The sequence below is a fragment of the Haliotis cracherodii genome, unplaced genomic scaffold, assembly GCF_022045235.1.
Source record: "Haliotis cracherodii isolate W230 unplaced genomic scaffold, xgHalCrac1.p SCAF_2, whole genome shotgun sequence".
NCBI classification, from domain to species: domain Eukaryota; kingdom Metazoa; phylum Mollusca; class Gastropoda; order Lepetellida; family Haliotidae; genus Haliotis; species Haliotis cracherodii.
The window spans coordinates 38,033,278-38,053,521 of NW_027266275.1; the positions used below are offsets into that span (position 1 = coordinate 38,033,278).

The 20,244-nt window shown below is 38.9% G+C and overlaps 2 protein-coding genes across 3 annotated transcripts in view; one reads left to right on the forward strand and one right to left on the reverse strand.

Annotated features, from left to right (window-relative positions):
• Positions 1-13,829, reverse strand: LOC139469088 (uncharacterized). Its single transcript, XM_071251214.1, has 7 exons — positions 13,736-13,829; positions 11,877-11,996; positions 11,321-11,437; positions 8,520-8,648; positions 6,934-7,047; positions 1,526-1,654; positions 1-244 (listed from the first exon to the last, which is right to left on the reverse strand). Exons 1-7 carry the CDS (start codon positions 13,827-13,829, stop codon positions 114-116), a joined length of 834 nt encoding a protein of 277 aa, XP_071107315.1. The 3' UTR covers positions 1-113.
• LOC139469089 (uncharacterized) overlaps positions 3,815-20,244 on the forward strand; it is a 26,527-nt gene continuing 10,097 nt past the window's right edge. The window contains exon 1 of one of the 2 annotated variants that reach the window (XM_071251217.1): positions 3,815-4,297. The gene's annotated coding sequence lies outside the window, so the exon portion shown is untranslated. Of the gene's footprint in view, positions 4,298-19,285; positions 19,443-20,244 lie in introns of those variants that run through there. The other variant, XM_071251216.1, reaches the window with a different exon arrangement.

Consider the following 20,244-nt stretch of genomic DNA (forward strand, 5'->3'; position numbering starts at 1 on the left):
ATCCGTTGTCACACATCACAGATCGGTGTTGTCACACATTTCTTTATACTATAAGGAATTGGAATGGACTCTGAGAGGTCATGTTGACCTTACACTATGTCAAGCGACGGCGTTTAGGAATGACAGCTGTAGTCTATAGTTGGTCCGTTGACTGCGCAGGTGCAGTATGGCCACACGGTGCCAGCTATGTCGAACTCGAATAAGTCTCCGGGAGCGTGGCAGGATCCATGAACATCTTTGCACTCTAGACGTACAGAAAATTACAATTAAAAATACACCCTGGTCTTTTATCAGATAATTTTAGATACTCTTTCATCGATAAAAAGGTTAAATTCGTCTAATAACAAACTGTCGCTACTCAGGGTTCCCTGTTCCGAGTGAATTCATCGTTGAATTTCGTATATCGTAGCTTAGGTTATTCTGTTGTCTCTCCTCCTTTTACAAAACAGTCACCCATGCCAACTCAAGCAAACTATACTCGCCCCCCTTATCAACTCTAGCAGCCTATACTCATCCCCTCCTCAGCTTTAGCAGCCTATACTCAGCTTTAGGAGACTTGAGCGTTCGACAGAGCTGGACGGTTCCATAACAGAATCTTTATATAACCTTATATATATCAATGTTTTATTTTCCTCCGTGGTCTAATGGTAGAGCGTCCGTCCGGAGAGCGGAAGATCCGGGGTACGATCCCCGGTCGCGTCATACCAAAAGACTTTAAAAGATGGTACTTGTTGTTATCCTGTCTGGCGCTCGGCATTAAGGGGCTAAAAAAAAACTGGTCTGCTCGGAGTCAGTATACTGTGTCTGAGTGGGGTATTCATGTTGAACTGCGGCATGGTATCTCAGTGTGCTAGCACTATAAATCGGCATCAGCCCGGACTAGTACAAGCGGACACACACACACGTGCATGCACTTCGCTATATAAGTGCAATAATCTTGAACGCGACGTTAAACCCGATTTCACCTCACCTATTTTATTTTCAAATTCCAATAGACAGATATCACCCTACTCACATACATAAGTCCCAAAGAGGGGCACGTCAGCTGTTTGGTGACCTCTTAAAGATTGACGTGAAGAAGATTATTTCGACTATGTGTTCATTATCTAAAGTTGGCCCAGTCGTGGGTGCCGCGATTCGCTGTGCAGAGTTGCCTCCCTTGGCCACGCCAGAAACCTATGATTGTGGGTTCGAATCCCGGTTCGCCCCAATTATATTTCTAGGTTTGTCAGCACCATACCCGGGGTGTTAAAAGATGTTAGGGTGGGCCAACAAAGACAGGCAGTAGTAAATCACTTTCACACGAAGGTGTACCAGTCGTGGATGTTGATTTTGTGAAACGTTCTCTGATTGGACTATCGATATGTCCGTCAGTCTAATCATATTTAGCACAGTAAGGTAGGCTAGATGTGGCAAGGGTGGAAACAAGACTTTGATGAAGACTTTCAAGACTTTGCCTCTCGAAGAAGGATATGACTGTACAGAAAGTGAGACCGAAATAAACAACTTCTCTCTATATACTCACTGGCATCCACGTTTTCTACCGACAATGTTGTGACGCCGTTGGGGTTGTCAAGGGCGTGGCAGGTGAAGGTGTTGCAGTCTACCGTCCATCTGCTGCCGACATCATGACATGATCCGTCGTGGTGACAGCCTAAACACAGAACATGTGAGGCCCGTACAAACAAATGTTCTTCAAGTGACCTTACGGAGATTTAACGAACGCTTCCGGTGGACCCTTTATTGCTCCTTTCTCATACCTGTATGTACCCTACCCTAAGTGAAAATACGAACACGTTTAAGACTATTTTCATAACGTACACAGTAACAACATCCCCTTTCATACCATTATAAAAGTAGGAACTATTCTCTGATATCTAACGTTTTGTTATAGTGAGACAGTCTCCATGGTCTAGTGGTAGAACGTCCGCCCAGAGAGGGGAATGTCCGGGTTCGATCCCCGGCCGCATCATACCAAAAAACGTTAAAAGATGGTAGTTGTTGTTACCCTGCCTGGTGCTCGGCATTAAGGGGCGAAAACAAGACTGATCGGCTCAGTGACCTTGCACTATAAAATCGGCATTAGTATCGAATAGTACATGAAGCCACATACACACCCGTGCATGCACGTCGCTATATATATAACTGCAATAATCTTGAACGCGAAATTAAACCTGATTTTACCTCAACTCGATATAGTAAAGCCCCGTAAGTCTGGACCCTGATAATCCGGACGAAAATGATGCCTTCACAAACACACAGGGGCCATGGTTCAGCAATCCAGAAAAGGAAAAGGTAATATATTGGTCTGAACATTGTCAAACATGTTCAAATGGCTGGCAACTAGCCGTTTGGACCTCTGATATGATGCGTAATACATGAATAAATAGAATCATTTAGTTTAGATGTTACAAGTTTGTTAGAGTAACCTAACATATATGTTTCAAGTTTGTTAGAGTAATCTAACATATATGTTACAAGCTTGTTAGGGTAACATAATATAGATGTTACAAGCTTGTTCGGGTGACATAACATATGTTTCAAGTTTGTTGGAGTAACATAACATATGTTTCAAGTTCTTGAGAGTAACATAACATATATGTTACAAGCTTGTTAGGGTAACATAATATAGATGTTACAAGCTTGTTCAGGTAACGTAATATACATGTTACAAGCTTGTTAGGGTAACATAATATACATGTTACTAGCTTGTTAGGGTAACATAACATATATGTTACAAGTTTGTTGAGGTAGCATAATATATATGTTACAAGTTTGTAGAGTAACATTACACAAAGCTGCAAGCTTGTTGAGGTAACATAACATATATGTTACAAGTTTGTTAGAGTAACATAACATGACTGTTTTAGCTTGTTGGGGTAACATAATATACATGTTACAAGATTGTTCGGGTAACATAACATATGTTTCAAGTTTGAGTAACATAACATACATGTTACAAGCTTGTTAGGGTAACATAACATACATATTACAAGCTTGTTAGGGTAACATAACAGATGTATCAAGTTTGTTTGAATAACATTACATACATGTTACAAGTATAAAATTTGTTAGAGTAACATTACATGTCTGTTTCAATGTATTAGGGTAACATACACAACATATATGTTATGTTACTCTAACAAGCTTGTAACATCTAAACTAAATCATGCCAATTTGAATTCTATTTGAAAACAACACACTTCGAGAGAAATTATGATGAAACGATAAACAATATTATAGTCACGAAACAATCTACATTTAATCACCTACCACTGTCTAACATTCCACAAAACAACAAACAGCAGGCAAATAATGTATTGTGACCGAGTTTTTCACAGCAGGAAAATGAACTAGTTTCGACCTGGAAACTTAATTTTAAAAAGAAACACATTAGAAACAGCGGTGTTTTCTAAACACGGAGCAATGCGCCAGGATATATCAGCGTAACGATACACCTGAATAGTGATGTGTGTGTATGTTTACTCTCAAAGTGACATGAAGACGCAGGTGTGCCTTCATAACTGACACAAACAACTTTTAAACTCCAGATTCATAATCGCTCTCGAAACCAGAACATCAGTTATCTCCACAGCCTAATTAACCAACTCCGCAAGTGTCAAATAACGGTGAAACCCAAAACACATCTTCAGTTGGAACCCTCACTATTTACCGTCATATAAACTTAACATGTGTTGCGTCAGATGTATACAACAACAAGGGATTCTTAGAATTGTATCCCTTGTATATCAACCTGTTTTCTTTACCTATCATGTAAGTGGTTCGTACTAACCGTCCCCGTGACCTACATTCCAGGGGAACGGCCAATACAGGCATGACGGGCTTTATCTTCTGTTCCGCTTTGATTTAAAGCAGCTCGTCTGACACTGATGAAATGGAGCATGTCTGGCGGAAGTAGCAGATGCACAGAAGTGGTGAAGAGGCAGGCGACTAAGTGCGGATGTTCCTCTCATTCATACGCGGTGAAGGGACCCAAATCTCCGGGTTAATCTTACACGCCAAGCAGAATTAAATTTACCACTTTTAAAAGAGCGGAGGAATGGTTTTGTCAGTTCAAATAATGACTCCACTTTACCTAGCTTGTTAGACTTCGTAAGTTTCTGATACAGGAGAGGGTCTATATTAAGCCTTACGTTAACTGCAATGAATGAGGATGGTCATGATGTCGTGAGGCGGCTCCTTGTCTGACCATGTACGTAGTAACCGCCTCTGGACGCGATACCTGAAGAGCGCATCGGACATACCCTGTACAACAGCGGATAACCACTCAAATAAGGTAAGACTTTGTTTATGTTCTTCTTTTTTTTGCATTTCTTTTTTAAAGTGTTCTCTATTTTTACAAATTTATTTTTACCTCAATACTTTATAACATTTCCTGTACCCAAGATTTAATTATAAGAACAATGTTACTGAATTTTAAGGACCAATTAATTCATCACCTATTGGAGCCGGAAATATTTGCGAAAAAAATTACCCGAACTGGAAACAAAATTGCTCCCAATTTTCCATTAATTAAATAAATGTATATTTAATTGGTATTGGTGAATTATAAATAGATACGAACACCGTTGTGTCGACCTCGAAACGACTAAAAAAAGTTCGAATTATATCATTCGAGTGTTTGAGACATCCGAAATAGATTCTCAACGCTAATCACTAAAATAATTATATCGTACACAGAGATAATTAGCCTATGAAAGCTCTACTCTATTAATGTTCCGGCATCCTCCCATTGATGGGATGCGGAATGTTTCCCCCTCTGCAAGTGAAATAGCATTTGTATTTTGACATTGATGGTGGTGCACGGTAGGTGCTCATATTTTTGGTTCGGCTAATCGGGGTAATTTTGTATTTGCATTTCTCATTTGGGACTACACAATTAGTTTGAAACAACCGAAAAATCGAAACATCCAATTTCAGAGGTCAAATAAATAAATAAATAAATAAATAAATAAATAAATAAATAAATAAATAATGCAGTAAACTACGTTTGTAACGAACCCGTCCATTTGCTGTATATCCATGCTGTAAATGTGCTTATAACGAACTACGGTTATAACGAACTAAATTTTGTGGTCCTTTTGAGTTCGTTGTAACCGTAGTTACAAAATAATTTCTATTTATTTATATATTATAATATTTGATAGTTACGTCTGGTATAATTTATGTGGACCACAGTCTTTTTTTATTTAAATGTCTTACATTGTAAAACTGTGAGGATTGCACTGGGGGCAAATGTGTAGTTGTGTTCGGGTCATCTGGTTGGTGATGGCAATGTTGCTATGTGTAACAAATAGCGCATATGTGTTATGATATCAGACATACAGTGAAACCTCTTAAATACGGACAGTACCGTCCACGGTCAAACTGACCAAATGACCGAATCACCACACGAAGAAATGCCCCTTTAAACATAGGTTTAACGAGGCCCACACTCGGGCAAAGATGTGGCGACCACGTTGTCATAGTAAAACTCCAGTAAACACGATCTGCAATTTTTATGAGATCTGTAAATATTTTAACATGTAACATTTTCATAGTCGCTGTGTTTCATTTATTACTCATTTATTTCATTTATTACTTGTCATATAATACAATTTGGCATTTATTCTATTCTAAAAGATTGTTAAACGATCTTTTCCTTTACAAAATGAATAGCAAAATTCGCTGTTATTCATACCTAACGGTTGATAGTTGATATTGCATAGATACAGTGACACCCCATTAGTCCGGATCTCGTTAATCCGGAAATTTCACCACCCGGACGATTACCCCTGGAAACATTCCATGTATACAAAGTGACATTACTCCGTAAATATCATTCGTTAATATGTACATCATATTTCCCTGCCGATTTCAGAGGTAAGACTACCGAAATAACGGCTTTTCTCTGTACTTATTATAAGCTGTTTTCGCATACGTTAACAAAATTCCTTTCAACTCTACATTAGCGGATCAAATTGTCGTTATCACAGCTACCATCAATAATAAATCCTATTATGTTCACCCTTTAAATTAAGGTTAACGGTGATCGATATATTACTTGGGGAAATGTTAGAGGACTCGATATGTGTCAGCCAAGGTTAAAGCCCTTCTGTTGCTGATATTTATGATATCGATCGGCACAGAAATTGATTCAAATACAGTGTGGGTGTCAAGACGCCGATCATACATCACGATAACAATAAACTCATTCAACAAATAATCTAAAGGCCGCATACACCATCTTGTACTAATGACCTCCATTAATAGAGGTCATGTCTTAATGCTTAAGAGGGCGGACGGGTAGCCTATTAGTTAAAGCGTTCGCTCTTCACGCCGAAGACCCGGGTTCGATTCCCGGCATGGGTACAATGTATGAAGCCCATTTCTGGTGTCCCCCGTCGTGATATTGCTGGAATATTGCTAAAAGCGGCGTTAAACCATACTCACTCACTCATAATGCTTAAGCGAGGTACACATATCTATAGTTTGTTTGTGTCTTTTACCACGTACTCAGCAGTATTCTAGCTATTTGACAGCAGCCTGTGAATATTCGAGTCCGGATAAACTAGTGTTTGATTTTATCATCAACGTCCCACGCCGTTGTGGTACGATGACATGCCAAGAAAACCCACTCGGTGCGTATGAATGACGTGTTTACATACACACTTTTGAGTATATGAATTAGGCCATTTTAGCATTAATACATTTACAAACAAAGGCGAGGGGAAAGTGTCTGGGTTTCATGGAGTCTGATGGGGTTTGATTGGGTTTGGCGGGGTTTGATTGGGTTTGTTGGAGATTGATGAGGTTTGATGGAGTTTGATGGGGTTTTGCGGGGTTTGATGTAGACTGACGGTGGGGTTTAGTGGGGTTTGATGGAGTTTGATGAGGTTTGGTGGAGTTTGGCTAGTAAAACGGTCTTCCTACCGTGCTTCTGTGTATACAACCCATAGTACTGTCCCCTCTGTTCACACTTTATTATAGAACATCCGTCCATGATGGTAGCGTTGGCAGGTATGCACTGGTCGTTTCTGGGGCAGCCTGAAAAAGATTATTAAAGCTACTTCTATTTCTGTCCACATTTTAATTCATGTATGAGAATCGATCATTTTATTTGTCAGATCGAGGTTTAACGTCACGTTCAAGGTTACTGCACGTGCATGTACGTGTGTGTGAGTGCGTGCGTGCGTGCGTGCGTGCGTGCGTGCGTGTGCTGACAAGTCATTTTTTATCTCCTTCATGGCGGGCGTCAGACCTGGTAAGAACAAGTACCATCCTTTAACGTCGTTTGATATGACGTGGCCGGGAATCGAACCACCGAGCAGACGCTCTGTCTACCAGACAACGGAGGCGAATTAACGTGGTTTCACCGAGTATTTGTCAGCTTCTGACACGGCGTAGAGCCCCATCCACTGTTTCGCCCATCACTGTTTTACGGGCAGTCTTCAAATGCAGGCGACTTACACCTAAACAATCAGTGCAGTTGAGAGACATGTGGTTGCATTCACACGCCTCAACTGCGAAACATGAAAGGATATGTCTGAACCATTAAGAGGGTCAGGCTCCATGGGCTGTTGTGCATATCCAGTATAGATCTAGAAGATGTAATTACTGCCTTGTGCATGGAACTGAGATATTGTCTCTAAGCCATTAGAGTAATCAGAAACTGTTAGGCTTATGTCAAATGTGAGCTCCGAATAAGCAAATGTGATTATATAAATAAAATAGAAGAACGAGGTAGAAAAAAAGCCTTTTGATCCACTGGAACAGTCAATTTACGGGAAACTTTGAAATATATGTAAGAAAGTTTGAAATATATGTAAGAAAGTTATGAACCAGACATATGAACCTAGCATTCTTTCCTTTCGTATACTTTGTCTAATGATCCAGTACATACGTATGGCAAATATGAGTTCAAAAGACTGATTTTAGTAACAATCTAACTATGAACAAGTCCTTCACCAAAGATTGCCGTTTAACCATGTGTCTGTACTGTGTTTATTGTCACCTCCTAAGGAAATCAGATTTGTTTATATTGAAATAGTTTTACAATGCTTCAGGAAATCCTCTAAAATCGGAATGTTTTAGCCTTGCCTGCACATTTAGTATGTTACAGGAACAAAAGATACAAAAGTTATTCTCCCTTGTATGAACACATGTGATCATTTTCAAAACGAATTCTACATGTTTTGTCTATTTCTAACATTATGTGGATTCCGTGGGCCCAAAGCTCAGCCCATATGTGTACATGTCCTCTGCTGGAACTGCTAATTCACTCGGGGGTAGTTTCACATTAGAGACACGTGTCAGTACATGTGAGCCGTGCGTGTATAACAATGATTTAACTATAGGTCCATCACACAGAGTTGTTCGAGAACTCTCACCGTCACGCCAAACACCCAGGGTCCAATCACCAAATGGCTTAAATGTGAATTCTGGTGTACCCCGCCGTAATACTGCTGAAGTTTTAATTAAAATCAGAATATTACAGAGAATAAACTACGGTAACCTACCCCAACTGGAGAGTTGAAGATCGGGGAATTCTTGTGTGCCCAAGAGCACTTTGATGCATTTGTACGTGAAGCAACTGTGAGTCCACACACCCCCGACATCAACACAGGACCCGTCCCGGGCCTGACACGCTGAAACACACAACAGTTCATGCATAGAAGATACAGAACATATCCGAAGTATAACAATCACACTTTATGGATCAGCGACAGACAGGATAGAAAAATACATGTGTCATCAGCTTGAATGGGCGTTTGGGTTTGTTTATTTTTATTTTATTTCTTGTTTTGGCGGAGGGAGGATTGTTTGGTTTATATTAGGTTTGTTAATTTGAATAATTCAATGTGTTTTCATTGTTGATATTTCTGTTGTTTAAATTGTTATTTTATTTTAAAAGATAATGTTTTTGTTTTAGTTTATTTTTATTTTTTTATTTTTTTTTTTTTTTTTTTTTATTTTATTTTATTTTTTTTTTGGGGGGGGGTTGTTTGTTGTTTCCGTGTTGTGGTGTTGTTGTTTAAGGGGGGAGTTGTTGTCATTGGTAATGAAATGTCATTGGTATTTCGAAATATTGTTACATTGTTCTGAATTCATATATAATGTGGAATCATGAATATATACGCTTTTTTTTATTCTAAAACAATTTGAACTTCGGAAAGAATTAACCGAAAGTAAAGTATAAGATTTTAAAACATTTGCATCAAAGAATGTTTAAAACAATAAATTCTATTTGACAAAAATACATGAAAAAAACTATATCAGAAACTTGAAAAATGCAAATATAGTATATATAATGATTAAAGATGGTATTTCATACATTTCAACATTACTATTGTAGATGCCGCATATAGTACGCAAGGGTGTTGTAAAGGCTAATCATTTATTTTTTATTTATTTTTTTTATTTGTAAATACGACAGACTTTTCATTTTCGGTCATATTTTAACAAACAAATGTATTTTGATATCACACTGACATAAAATGCATTCAATGGTAATATATGTCTACGGTCAATTCATGAACCATACGCATCCTTTAAAGTGTTTCTTCTTAAAATGTTATTTTATACATTTCAACTAAATATGAAGTGAAAAGGTCCTCAATCATGTTAAGAAAAACAGACAATGTGTGAAGGGAGATAACTCTATTTAGCATATTGTCAAATGAACCCCAATGCTCAAGACATGGCCTCCACGTTAAAGCCATATACAGAGGAAATGTGACAGTACACTGTTTAAACATAAATCTACAGCTTCCGAAAACCATTCCAGGTGAACGTATGTATTTCCTTTTATCAAGGCAGTACCTTTATATTCCGGTAAAGATTTTATTTTATTACAGACAAATATCACCATTTATATGAACTGCACGTGCAGCACGCATTCACCTCAAATGTACAACCTAAGACATATTATATGAAATGGAATGTACATCACGTGATCAAATGACGATCTCTCGTTGGACAAGAGACCCCCAGCTATGTTTCTGTTGCATTAATGGTTTTTATTTTAATAAGCCCTGATGTAATGGAATGTTTATTATATTTCTAATGACAAACAATTAGGCATTTCTCTGAAAATCGCGGAGTAACACCGACGGTTATCTATAAACGGGGTAACTAACATGTGTCGAGTCTAAAAAATACGCCTGCTAATTTTAGGCTTATAAAGAGAAACGCCCCTTAATGGTTTATGGCCCTATGCCAGCAGAGTAAAATATACCCAGAACTCTTTTAAATATGGGTCTTTAGATACTGAGCCACTGGGAGTGTCAAGAACAGAAAATAACGTAAATTAGAGCAATAATGAACCCCATTTTGGTGATGTGATTTGAGGTGAACATGGGTTTCCGTCGCGTCCAAGATTTTTGCACTTATATAGTGACGTGTGTGTGTGTGTGTGTGTGTGTGAGAGAGAGAGAGAGAGAGAGAGAGAGAGAGAGAGAGAGAGAGAGAGAGATTAGTCCAGGCTCATGCCGATTTGTAGTGCCAGACCACAGATATCATGCCGCAGTTTACCATGAATATCCCACTCAGACACAGTATGCTGACTCCGAGCCGACCAGTCCTTGTTTTAGCCCCTTAATGCCGAGCCCCAGACAGGATAATAACAAGTGCCATCTTTTAACGCCTTTTGGTATGACGCGGCCGGGGATCGAACGGGGCGGACACTAGACCACGGAGACGATCCCCCTTTTGGTACACCAGATGCCCGGCGTTGTTAGTGGTATTCCGGATACCACAGTGCAGTACGTACGATGGATGCCATGAAATGTGTTTCTGGTATGCCAATATTTCAATATTGAAATATATTTTTCGTCTTTTTCTTCTTGCAAAGAGTGACAAATCGTCAAAATATTTAGCCCTGGTCGTATGAGCGCGCATGGTCATGTACTCTCTGTGAAAATCCGACTGTGTATACTGACATGACTCAAAAGTTATTAAATCGGAAGCCAAGACAAATTATGTGGTAGGTAGGATGCCTAGAGGGAGGGGTTTGGCACCCTCAATAATGGTAACTTCAGATTATTACCCCAAAATGTTATCCTTAGTATCTGTTTTTACGGAAATCTACGTCGGTGTTTTTAATCCTTAATCCTAATCTAACAAATATCTGCTTTTAATTGCTTCTGCATCCTAAGTGATGTTTATGTTTACCGCTGTCGTCCACGTTGTAATGACGTTCAAAGTGTCTGTAGGCGTTACAGACGACAGACAGCCGGAAGTGTTGTTTATCGCCCGCGCTATCCCTCTTGCTATAAATAGATCTTGTAGTTTACATTGAGAGCACACAGTTAGTGCTTACCTTCCTGGAGATTGCGGAAGCCGATGTTGAAATTGCTCTTGATGCACTGTTGCCGGGAACAGCCGATGGTGCGGATGTATCCCTCGGGGCGACAAGTGCCGCTCTGGTCCTCGCAAGCTGGGTGGAAAGAATGGTCAGTTTCATTGTAAAATGAATGAATGAATGAATGAATGAATGCTAATTCAGCTTGATACGTTAGAGTCTACCCTTACTGCAAGTTATGATTAAAATATGAGATATAAACTTTTGAGTTTTAATCTTCATGGATAACGTCATATTTTGGTTGGACAAAGGCTGATATTGAAACGGTAAACTGTAGTCTTAGAGCACCAAATCCTATCTCATAAATGGAAAATAGAAAGAAACCAGAAATGTTGGGGGGAGTCGAGAAAATTTAAAGACAGGATCGACAGTTTATGGATTTTAAAGCGATGTTTCGGTGCATGAGTTGGTACCTTTCTCTAGCCTAAGTCTATCTTCATCAACAAATGATGCACACAGGTTACAAAAGTTGGAACTTTGAAATCACATCGAAAACGTGACAGGGAATACTGACCGAAACGAATAGGATGGTATCCGCCGTGTTCACAGATGTATACGATGCAGGGGCCGCTCATCTTGGTGGTGAACTCGTCCCCGTGCTGTATCTTCATGCCGTCCATCATGCAGTGGCCATCTACCGGTCATGCCGGAATCAATAACATTCTCAACTTGGAAACATCAGAACCTCGCTATTTCATACACCTTTAATACATCCCTCCTTAATCTGGCCTCGTCTATGCGGAAACCTCATCTTTCGAACTGTTACATGAAGGAGATTTCAGGTTCTGCACGTAGATGTTATACATCAGACCCTCGTTAATCCAGACCCCTGTAATCTAGCCTCATTACTCCTACTTCGTCTTTGCGGAAACCTCACCTTTGAACGTGTTTCATGAACGAGTGTAATAGTCTACTATTATATGTTATACATTAGAATTCCGTAAATATACACCCTTCAATACAGCCCTCACTTGTTTTAGTGGAAAACTCATATGGATGGTGTACAGTAAAACCCTGTTGATAGAACACCCGTTAATCCAACTCTCATTAATCCGACCTCGTTAATACTGGAACTTCACACTTCAAACTGTCACTGTAAGGTACTTCGCGGAGTTTGAAGATTCTGTTATCAGTAAAATCTATTAACGTATGTTAGCTGCATGGGCCAGTTTCCCGGTTATATCACGGAGTCTCAGCTTGATGTGGGAGGAAAGTCCTGACTGATGCAGCCACTTTTGGACGAAACCGACGATCACGGTATAATGCCAACAAACAAGAGTCATAGTATGGGCGGATCCAGCAATTTTAAAAGGGTGGGGTCCAAAATATCAAAATCCTCTCCCAGTCAATTGTACTGCCTACAACATACTACGTTTGGTTTTCAAAGGTGAGAGTCGGGACCCCCTGGATTATAATTCAAGGTACGTAATTCGCCGTCGTTAGTCCAGATGGTCCATATCTCATTGAAATGGTCGCGATGAACGAATCATCGGTATGGAATAATCTTTCTTTGACGATAATCGCCTACGAGGATTAACAGGGTCAGAATTAACAGGACATTCAGTCTCGCAGAAGTTGAACATGTAAATTATGCACAAAAGCACGTTTTTTTCATCACTCGTAAATAATCGAGTCCGGACCACACTATCCAGTGACTGACATCATGAGCATCCATCCACGCAATTTGGATACGACGACATGCATCAACCACGTCAGCGCTCCTGGCCACCCGATCTCGTTAGTCGCCTCTTACAACAAGCATAGTCGCCTTTTACGGCAAGTATGGGTTGCTGAAGATCGGGTCAGTATTGTTACTAAAAACGTACAATCAATTACATGTTGAGTAACATTGAAGCGTTATGTATAATTAACAGAGACTCAGACACAAGCATACAAGTCAGCTAATAGCGATGGTAGGTTAAGATGTGGACTATGAGTCTGAGATGGTTGGTTGTTGGTTGGTTGGTTGGTTGGTTTAACGCCGCACTCAGCAATATTCCAGCTGTATGACGGCGGTCTGTAAATAATCGAGTCTGGAACAGACAATCCAGTGATAAATATCATGAGCATCGATCCACGCAATTGGGATCGATGACATGCGTCAACCAAGTCAGCGAGCCTGACCACCCGATCCCGTTAGTCGCCTTTTACGACAAGCATAGTCACCTTTTACGGCAAGCATGGGTTGCTAAAGACCTATTCTACCCCTGAATCTTCACGGGTCGAGTCTGAGACGGAGAGTTTTGGGCCCGAGCCTAGGCTATAAGCACCGAAGAGCGAATTTTTAAGGGATAGATTTGAGCCTGCTGCAGCGGCATTGCGAGAACCCCCCCATGGCGATATCGTGGAACAAGTCAATGCGGTAATGCTCACGGTCGTGCGTCGCCGCGGCCTCGAAATGAGGTTTGGCGACAGCGACGGTAACAACGCTCAACAGGGTAACCAGTAGCAGTGTTCCGCAGTCCATGCTGCAACATATTATAACAATCAAATCATTATCAGAATAGCATTGAATTGAAAGTAATCATGATAATGATAATTATAACGATAGGATAATAATGATCAAAATCATAAACGAATTATTATAATTATTATTATTATTATTACTGCTACTACTACTACTACTTCAGCGAAGCAATTAACAGTTAAGCATGATGTGTGCGCATTTCACTGATTGTGTCGATACAAGCTCTTTAAGAATACTAAGTTAATTTCATCATTATGATTCGAACAGAACAACTCTCAGAGTATAACATAAGTATCTGCAAGCAATAATCACAATTTATATTTGACTGATACAAAGTAAGTTTGTATCATTTGTATATTACCTCACGGGGTATATACGACATCATAGACCTTACCTTGTGAAGTGGGAGTAGGCAAGTACTCACTATCAACGAGGCACCCATTTTATAGAGACCTGTGAGGATGGGTCTGTCAATACAGTAACAAGTGCCTGTAAACAACACCTCGTGTACCGTCCGAGATCTGCCACATCAAACGATATGTATTATAAATCTCCATGATTTAAAAGTGGATATTGAAGGACTCGAGGGGTACATAGGGTAAATAGGTTTCACCGAAGTGGTAAACGCCTCAGACCTGCATCACTCACTCACTCACTCACTCACTCTTACCGTAAAAGGCGACTGTGCTTGTCGTAAGAGGCGACTAACGGGATCGGGTGGTCAGGCTTCCTGACTTGGTTGATGCATGTCATCGTATCCATATTGCATGGATCGACTCTCATGATGTCAGACATTGGATTGTCTCGTCCAGACTCGATCATTTACAAACCGTCATCATATACCTGGAATAATGCTGAGTGCGGCGTTAAACAACAAACACTCACTCACTTGCTCACTCAGTAGCAGGATATATCATAGCTCGGTGTCGCTCTGCTATTGTGCGCCATTCCTGGATGATCTAGCCGTGGATTCGATTCCCAGATTCGCGATGATTATGATCCTTGGTGTATGGGCACCCGATTATTTTTAAGACTGAGGCTACACTTTAGTTAGTATATGTGTTTATTCATAATACTGAGAGGCCATAGGTCTATAGTACATGTTACATAGTAATGGGTGTACATACATTTAAAAGGTGGCACATTTGGAACTTCTTAGCTTCATAGCATGCAATATGTACATTGACAGCTTTTTCGCTTTTACTACATTCATACTTGACATTAATGAAACAAGTTTATGTGGACTTGGATAACGGATATACTATTTAACAATGAACTGTTTTCTGAGTTCACCATACAACGGTCATAGTAGGAAGAAATGGTATTCATTTTCTACAGTGTTTAAATCACAAACCTGACAAATTATGTGTTCTCTCACGACCCCCATATGTCTTCCCGTCTCGATAAATAGTTCGTGTGAACCACATCTGAATCTTGCAAGTGCAATTCGAAATATTATTAGTGTCACATCTAATAAGTATTGCTCTCCACAGAATCTGTTTTTAAAGAGGGAATAACTTGATAGTTTCTTTGATACACTTTAGTTACAAAATTATCCCACTGACGAAAAATTGTTATTCAATATTTATACCATGGTTCTATCAATTCCAATACTTGATTGTGAAGACCTCAATATTCTTTTCATTAGCAATGGGTTAGTAAACACAGTCGGAGACAGTCATAAGACTAGGCAGAGAATAATACATTACTGAAATTTTGAAAAACGAAATTTCTCAATTCAAATCACAATTTCAAAAGTTAATTGTGTTGTTTATACGTTTTAAAAGTTTATTTATTATCTATGATTAACTTCATATTTCACCTAAATCTATTCACGCTTCAATAACATGAGTTACAGTATAAAAAGAAAATGCAAGCACTGCTATGTTCCTTTTAAGTGTGATTTATTATCAAATATGTCTCATCACCATAAATAATGCAAGTATGTTCTATTCATAGCGTCTCTTGAAAAGTAACACTTTAATATCAGTCTTTCATGTATCCCCGCTGTGTAAATTACCATATACATGTATTTTTATCTGAAATTTGGACTTTGTTCTCGCCAGAGAGATTAGACATAATAAGTAAGGCCAATAGAGATCATGGGAAGTACGAGGTTACGTCTAAACACGAATCATCTACAGTGAAACCTCGTTAATCCGGATCATGCAAATTGTGGTTTACAAATACTGAGAAATATATACAATGCAATACAAAGCATGTAGAGCTGTTCTTGGTGTTTGTGAAATACGCCTTGTCCCGCTTCCAGGGGTGATATGGGTTCGTTAGATCCACAGTTCAAAGTTTATATTGAAGCTGCAAGACTTTGATGTTCACTTGAAAGAACATCTGATTCCAGAACTATTTCAAAAATCCACTTCTGGTCAAAACCTAAAGGTAAATCGCTGGGAAAGTAAAGTTTTAAAGGTTTTTAACTTTTGGGGATTGAACTATGTTCTCGACGCCCATGATAAGCCCCCTTGGTGGGGTTATAAGCAACTATGCACCTGGAAGGAGTGGAATATAACAAGTGGTTTCAGCGTTTTCAGTCTCAGCCAAAGCTCAGTACATGTCAACTTTTTATCAGTTTTATCAACAAAATTGTATGGTTACTAGCATAGTATTTTAACCTCTCTTCGTTAAACTAGAAATAGAAACGGGATAATACAGAAATCCCCTAACTCCACCGATAGATTTTAAAAATTCTGTACTATGTCGAACAAAAAAAATTAAAAATATAATCCAAATGAGCCCAGAACAATGCTTGACGAAGTTGGATTCATTTATACTTACTCACTATATTTAAAACAACAAATTTATGAAACTTATGCTCAAATATGTTTCATAAATTGTTTTTAAATATTGTATGGTCAAATATGTTTCACAACTTGTTTTTAATTAAAACTTTGTATAAATAACTAAATTGTAAATATATTAACTTGGTCTCGTCGCTATATGGCTGAAATAATGCCGATGCGACGTTAAATTTTTATTCAAACAGATGATAGATAGCTTTACATTAAAAATACAAAAAATAACATCTGCAATAAATTTTGCCCTCTATTGGCTTCAGATGACTAGTTGGATATGGAGAAATGACTGAACAATATGATTAATTCTGAACTGAATACACATTCTGATAGAAATGTAGTCTCATGGTAACATTACTTTAACAAATTAGCTTGAATATGTTAGTTTGGGATGAGACTGTTTACTTGTTCTTTGTGATAGAAGGATGATATAGGTTAGCCTAGCGGTTAAAGCCTTGACTCCTCCCACCGAAGACAGGTTAAGTTTCCACGTTTTCACACCATCTCGCTGTGATATGGCTGAAATTTGTTGAAAGCGGCTTGACAACAAATTCGCACATAAATCCTGAGATACGAACGTTTTAACACCCGAAGAAGACAATCCAACTAACGCTATGATTACGAGATGGAAGATGGTTATCTTTTTTTTAAAATGTCCCTGAGCTTAACATGAGACAAACAAATCTCATATGATAAAGTTTGGAATATCATTTTACAGTTGAAAATATACTGCATAATATACGCGTGACACTAACAATATGAGAAGAAGACTAATAGGGTTGTTTGTGTTCTGTTTAAATTTTCACTGAGCTTTTTAGCATAAAACTATGATGACGTTTTGAATTACAGAGAGATCTTTCTATAGTTGAAAACATAATTGTATAATATATTTATATTACACCACAAATTATCTACGTACCGTCATGTGCGTGGTATAATTTCACAATGATTCACCTTCACGTGCCCTTAACAATCTGCATCATATCATTAGTGTGGGAAGATAATTGAACAAAACCAATCCCCCAACAACCATTTAAATACAACGATGTCAACTCATTCCAATTATAACAAATTCATACGCTCATGCACACCGAAATGTTCCTCTAAACGACTTTAATTTTAATTCACATCCCCGACAAACACAATGCGTTATGTGCAAACAGTCAATCGATCAGGGAAATGGCTCAACTTTGCACGTGCTGGCAATTCACGTAATGGCGTTGTTTGCACGTGAGGCATGAGTTTATACGTTACCTTTGCCCCACGCTGCATAACACCAGCCATGGTTGCCTCATCGCGACTTGCCTGCATTGGCCGTTACGGCGAGCGGAAGCCTAAATTAGTGACATTTGCTTTATGAGTGACAATATGAAAATAGCAGGAAATGCTCGTGGAAATATGTATCGTTTACATTAGACCTTTGAGAAGGGAAACCATGTAATGACGCTGGACAGAAGCACATGACAGGAATACCATTAGACGCATAGCTTTGTGTTTCAAGACAGAAACGGGTTAATTGGCGAACATTTTGTTTTCAATATTTTTGTAAAAGTGAGAGAGTGAGTAGGGTTTAATGCCGTTTTTTAATAACACTTTACATATTGAGAATCGAACCCGGATCTTTGGCGTGAGGAGCTATCTTTTAACCATTGGGCTACCCCAGTGCCTCATTATTGTTACATTTATATATTAATGCTGAATATACTACAATGTTGTAGACCCGTGAAGATCTGGGTTAGAATTGATCTTCAGGAACTCAGGATTGCCCTGAGAGGCGAGTATGTTTGTTGTAAGGGGCGACTAACGGGGTCGGGTGGTCAGGCTTGCTGACTTGGACGATGCATATCATCGTATCCCAATTGCGTGGATCGATGCTCATGATCTCAAACACTGAATTGTCTGGTCCAGAATCGAATATTTACAGGCCGCCGTTATTTAAGTGAAATATTGCTAGGTGCGGCGTTAAACACCAAACAAACAACGTTGCAGATATCCAATGTTTGTTCTTTTTAAATTCACAGTGAATTACTAAAATAAGTTAAGGACCACTCGATTCTTTCATATTACTATAATCAGTCTGTCATGTCTAGTAACATGAAAGAATGGGGGTGACCCTTTACTTCTTTTGAGTAGTATATGTTGGATATGTGGAGAAATATATGTCTTGTTCTTTTGTTAAAGCAAACAAATCAGGTTTTATGTGTCTCGTTGCATTGACCCTAAAACTGAAGCTGCAGTAAATTGATCTGAAAACTGATGTAAAACTCAATCGAGCGCGTATACCAAAAGCCAGTCGAGACGTGTAGTAGCCTAATGGGTAAAGCATTCGCTCGCCATGTCGAAATTACGGTTCTATTCCCAACATGGGTACAATAATAAAGCCAGTTTTAGTGTTTCCGGTCATGATATTGATGGAATAATGCTAAAAACCAAACAAAAGAAAATGGCAAAAATGAATCGATGATCTAAAACGTTTTTTTCATATTGGGATTCTGGTACCCCGACCGAATTGTTTGCAGTTAAAACAAATGGATTAACACGATGAGCACATCACGGATATGAGTAATGACCATTTATATATTTGCAGACGTTCCGAACTCTAATCGACCGCCTCCGCGGTGTGGTGGTATAACGTCCGCACGGAGAGCGGGAAAAGACGTTAACAGTTGGTAGTTGATCTTACCCTGCCTGGCGCTCGGCATTAAGGGACTAAAACAAGGACTGGTCGGCTCTGAGTCAGTATACTGTGTATGAGTGGGGTATTCATGCTAAACTGTATATTGAAACATCGTCGTCTCTTTCTGTAATTATAAATATATTTGAGTTTGTTACGTCATGTTCTGTATTTAAGGACAAAAGGTAAACTCCGTTAGTCCGGGCCCCGTTAATCCGGAAATCTTCTTTCCAAATGGTTACAAATGGGACATCCATATATAATCATATGAATATTACTATGTACGTTTTTCAGAAATCGTGTTAATCAGAAATGTGTTAATGAATGAATGAATGAATGAATGAATGAATGAATGAATGGGTGTCACACATAAACTACATGAGTTGTATACATCATACAAACATGTTTATATTTTTATTCAAGGCAAGTATAGGTCGAGACACTATAGATTTAAACATATAGTACATATGTTTTCTATATTTTTAGCATAACCATGAAATGTACAATAAGGGAAAAAATAGAAATTTGGTAAATTTACTTGATTAAGCAAAGTCTAAAAAGCGTTTTCGCGAAGCATACATTTTAAAACACATTTTGTCTAAATCGGCGATAGATGAGGCATTTTGCATTAATATTATATATTTTGCATCTTGTGTATTATTGACAAACAGCCGCTGCTGCAACATGATAGCATTTTCCAGATTACTGGTTGTGCAACAAAGAAAACTTCAATGGTATTTCTTTACTTTACAACTTCACCTTCATCCAGGTACGTAACGGAAAAGTGTGAATTGTTTTTTTAATTGAGCGAATGATTTCTTTCACCACTTTCATCCTTGTTCAAGAGGGGCGGTCGGGTAGCCTAGTGGTTAAAGCGTTCGCTCGTCACGCCGAAGGCCCGGATTCGAATCCCGACAGGGGTACAATGTGT

Bases quoted from the DNA above. Each gene is read 5' to 3' on its own strand.
- LOC139469088 (XM_071251214.1), bottom strand. From the start codon at position 13,829: ATGGACTGCGGAACACTGCTACTGGTTACCCTGTTGAGCGTTGTTACC. The intron at 11,438-11,876 runs GTCAGTATTCCC...CTTTCCACCCAG, and splicing joins ATACCATCCTATTCGTTTCG to CTTGCGAGGACCAGAGCGGC. The intron at 1,655-6,933 runs GTAGGAAGACCG...TTCTGTGTTTAG, and splicing joins GTTGTATACACAGAAGCACG to GCTGTCACCACGACGGATCA.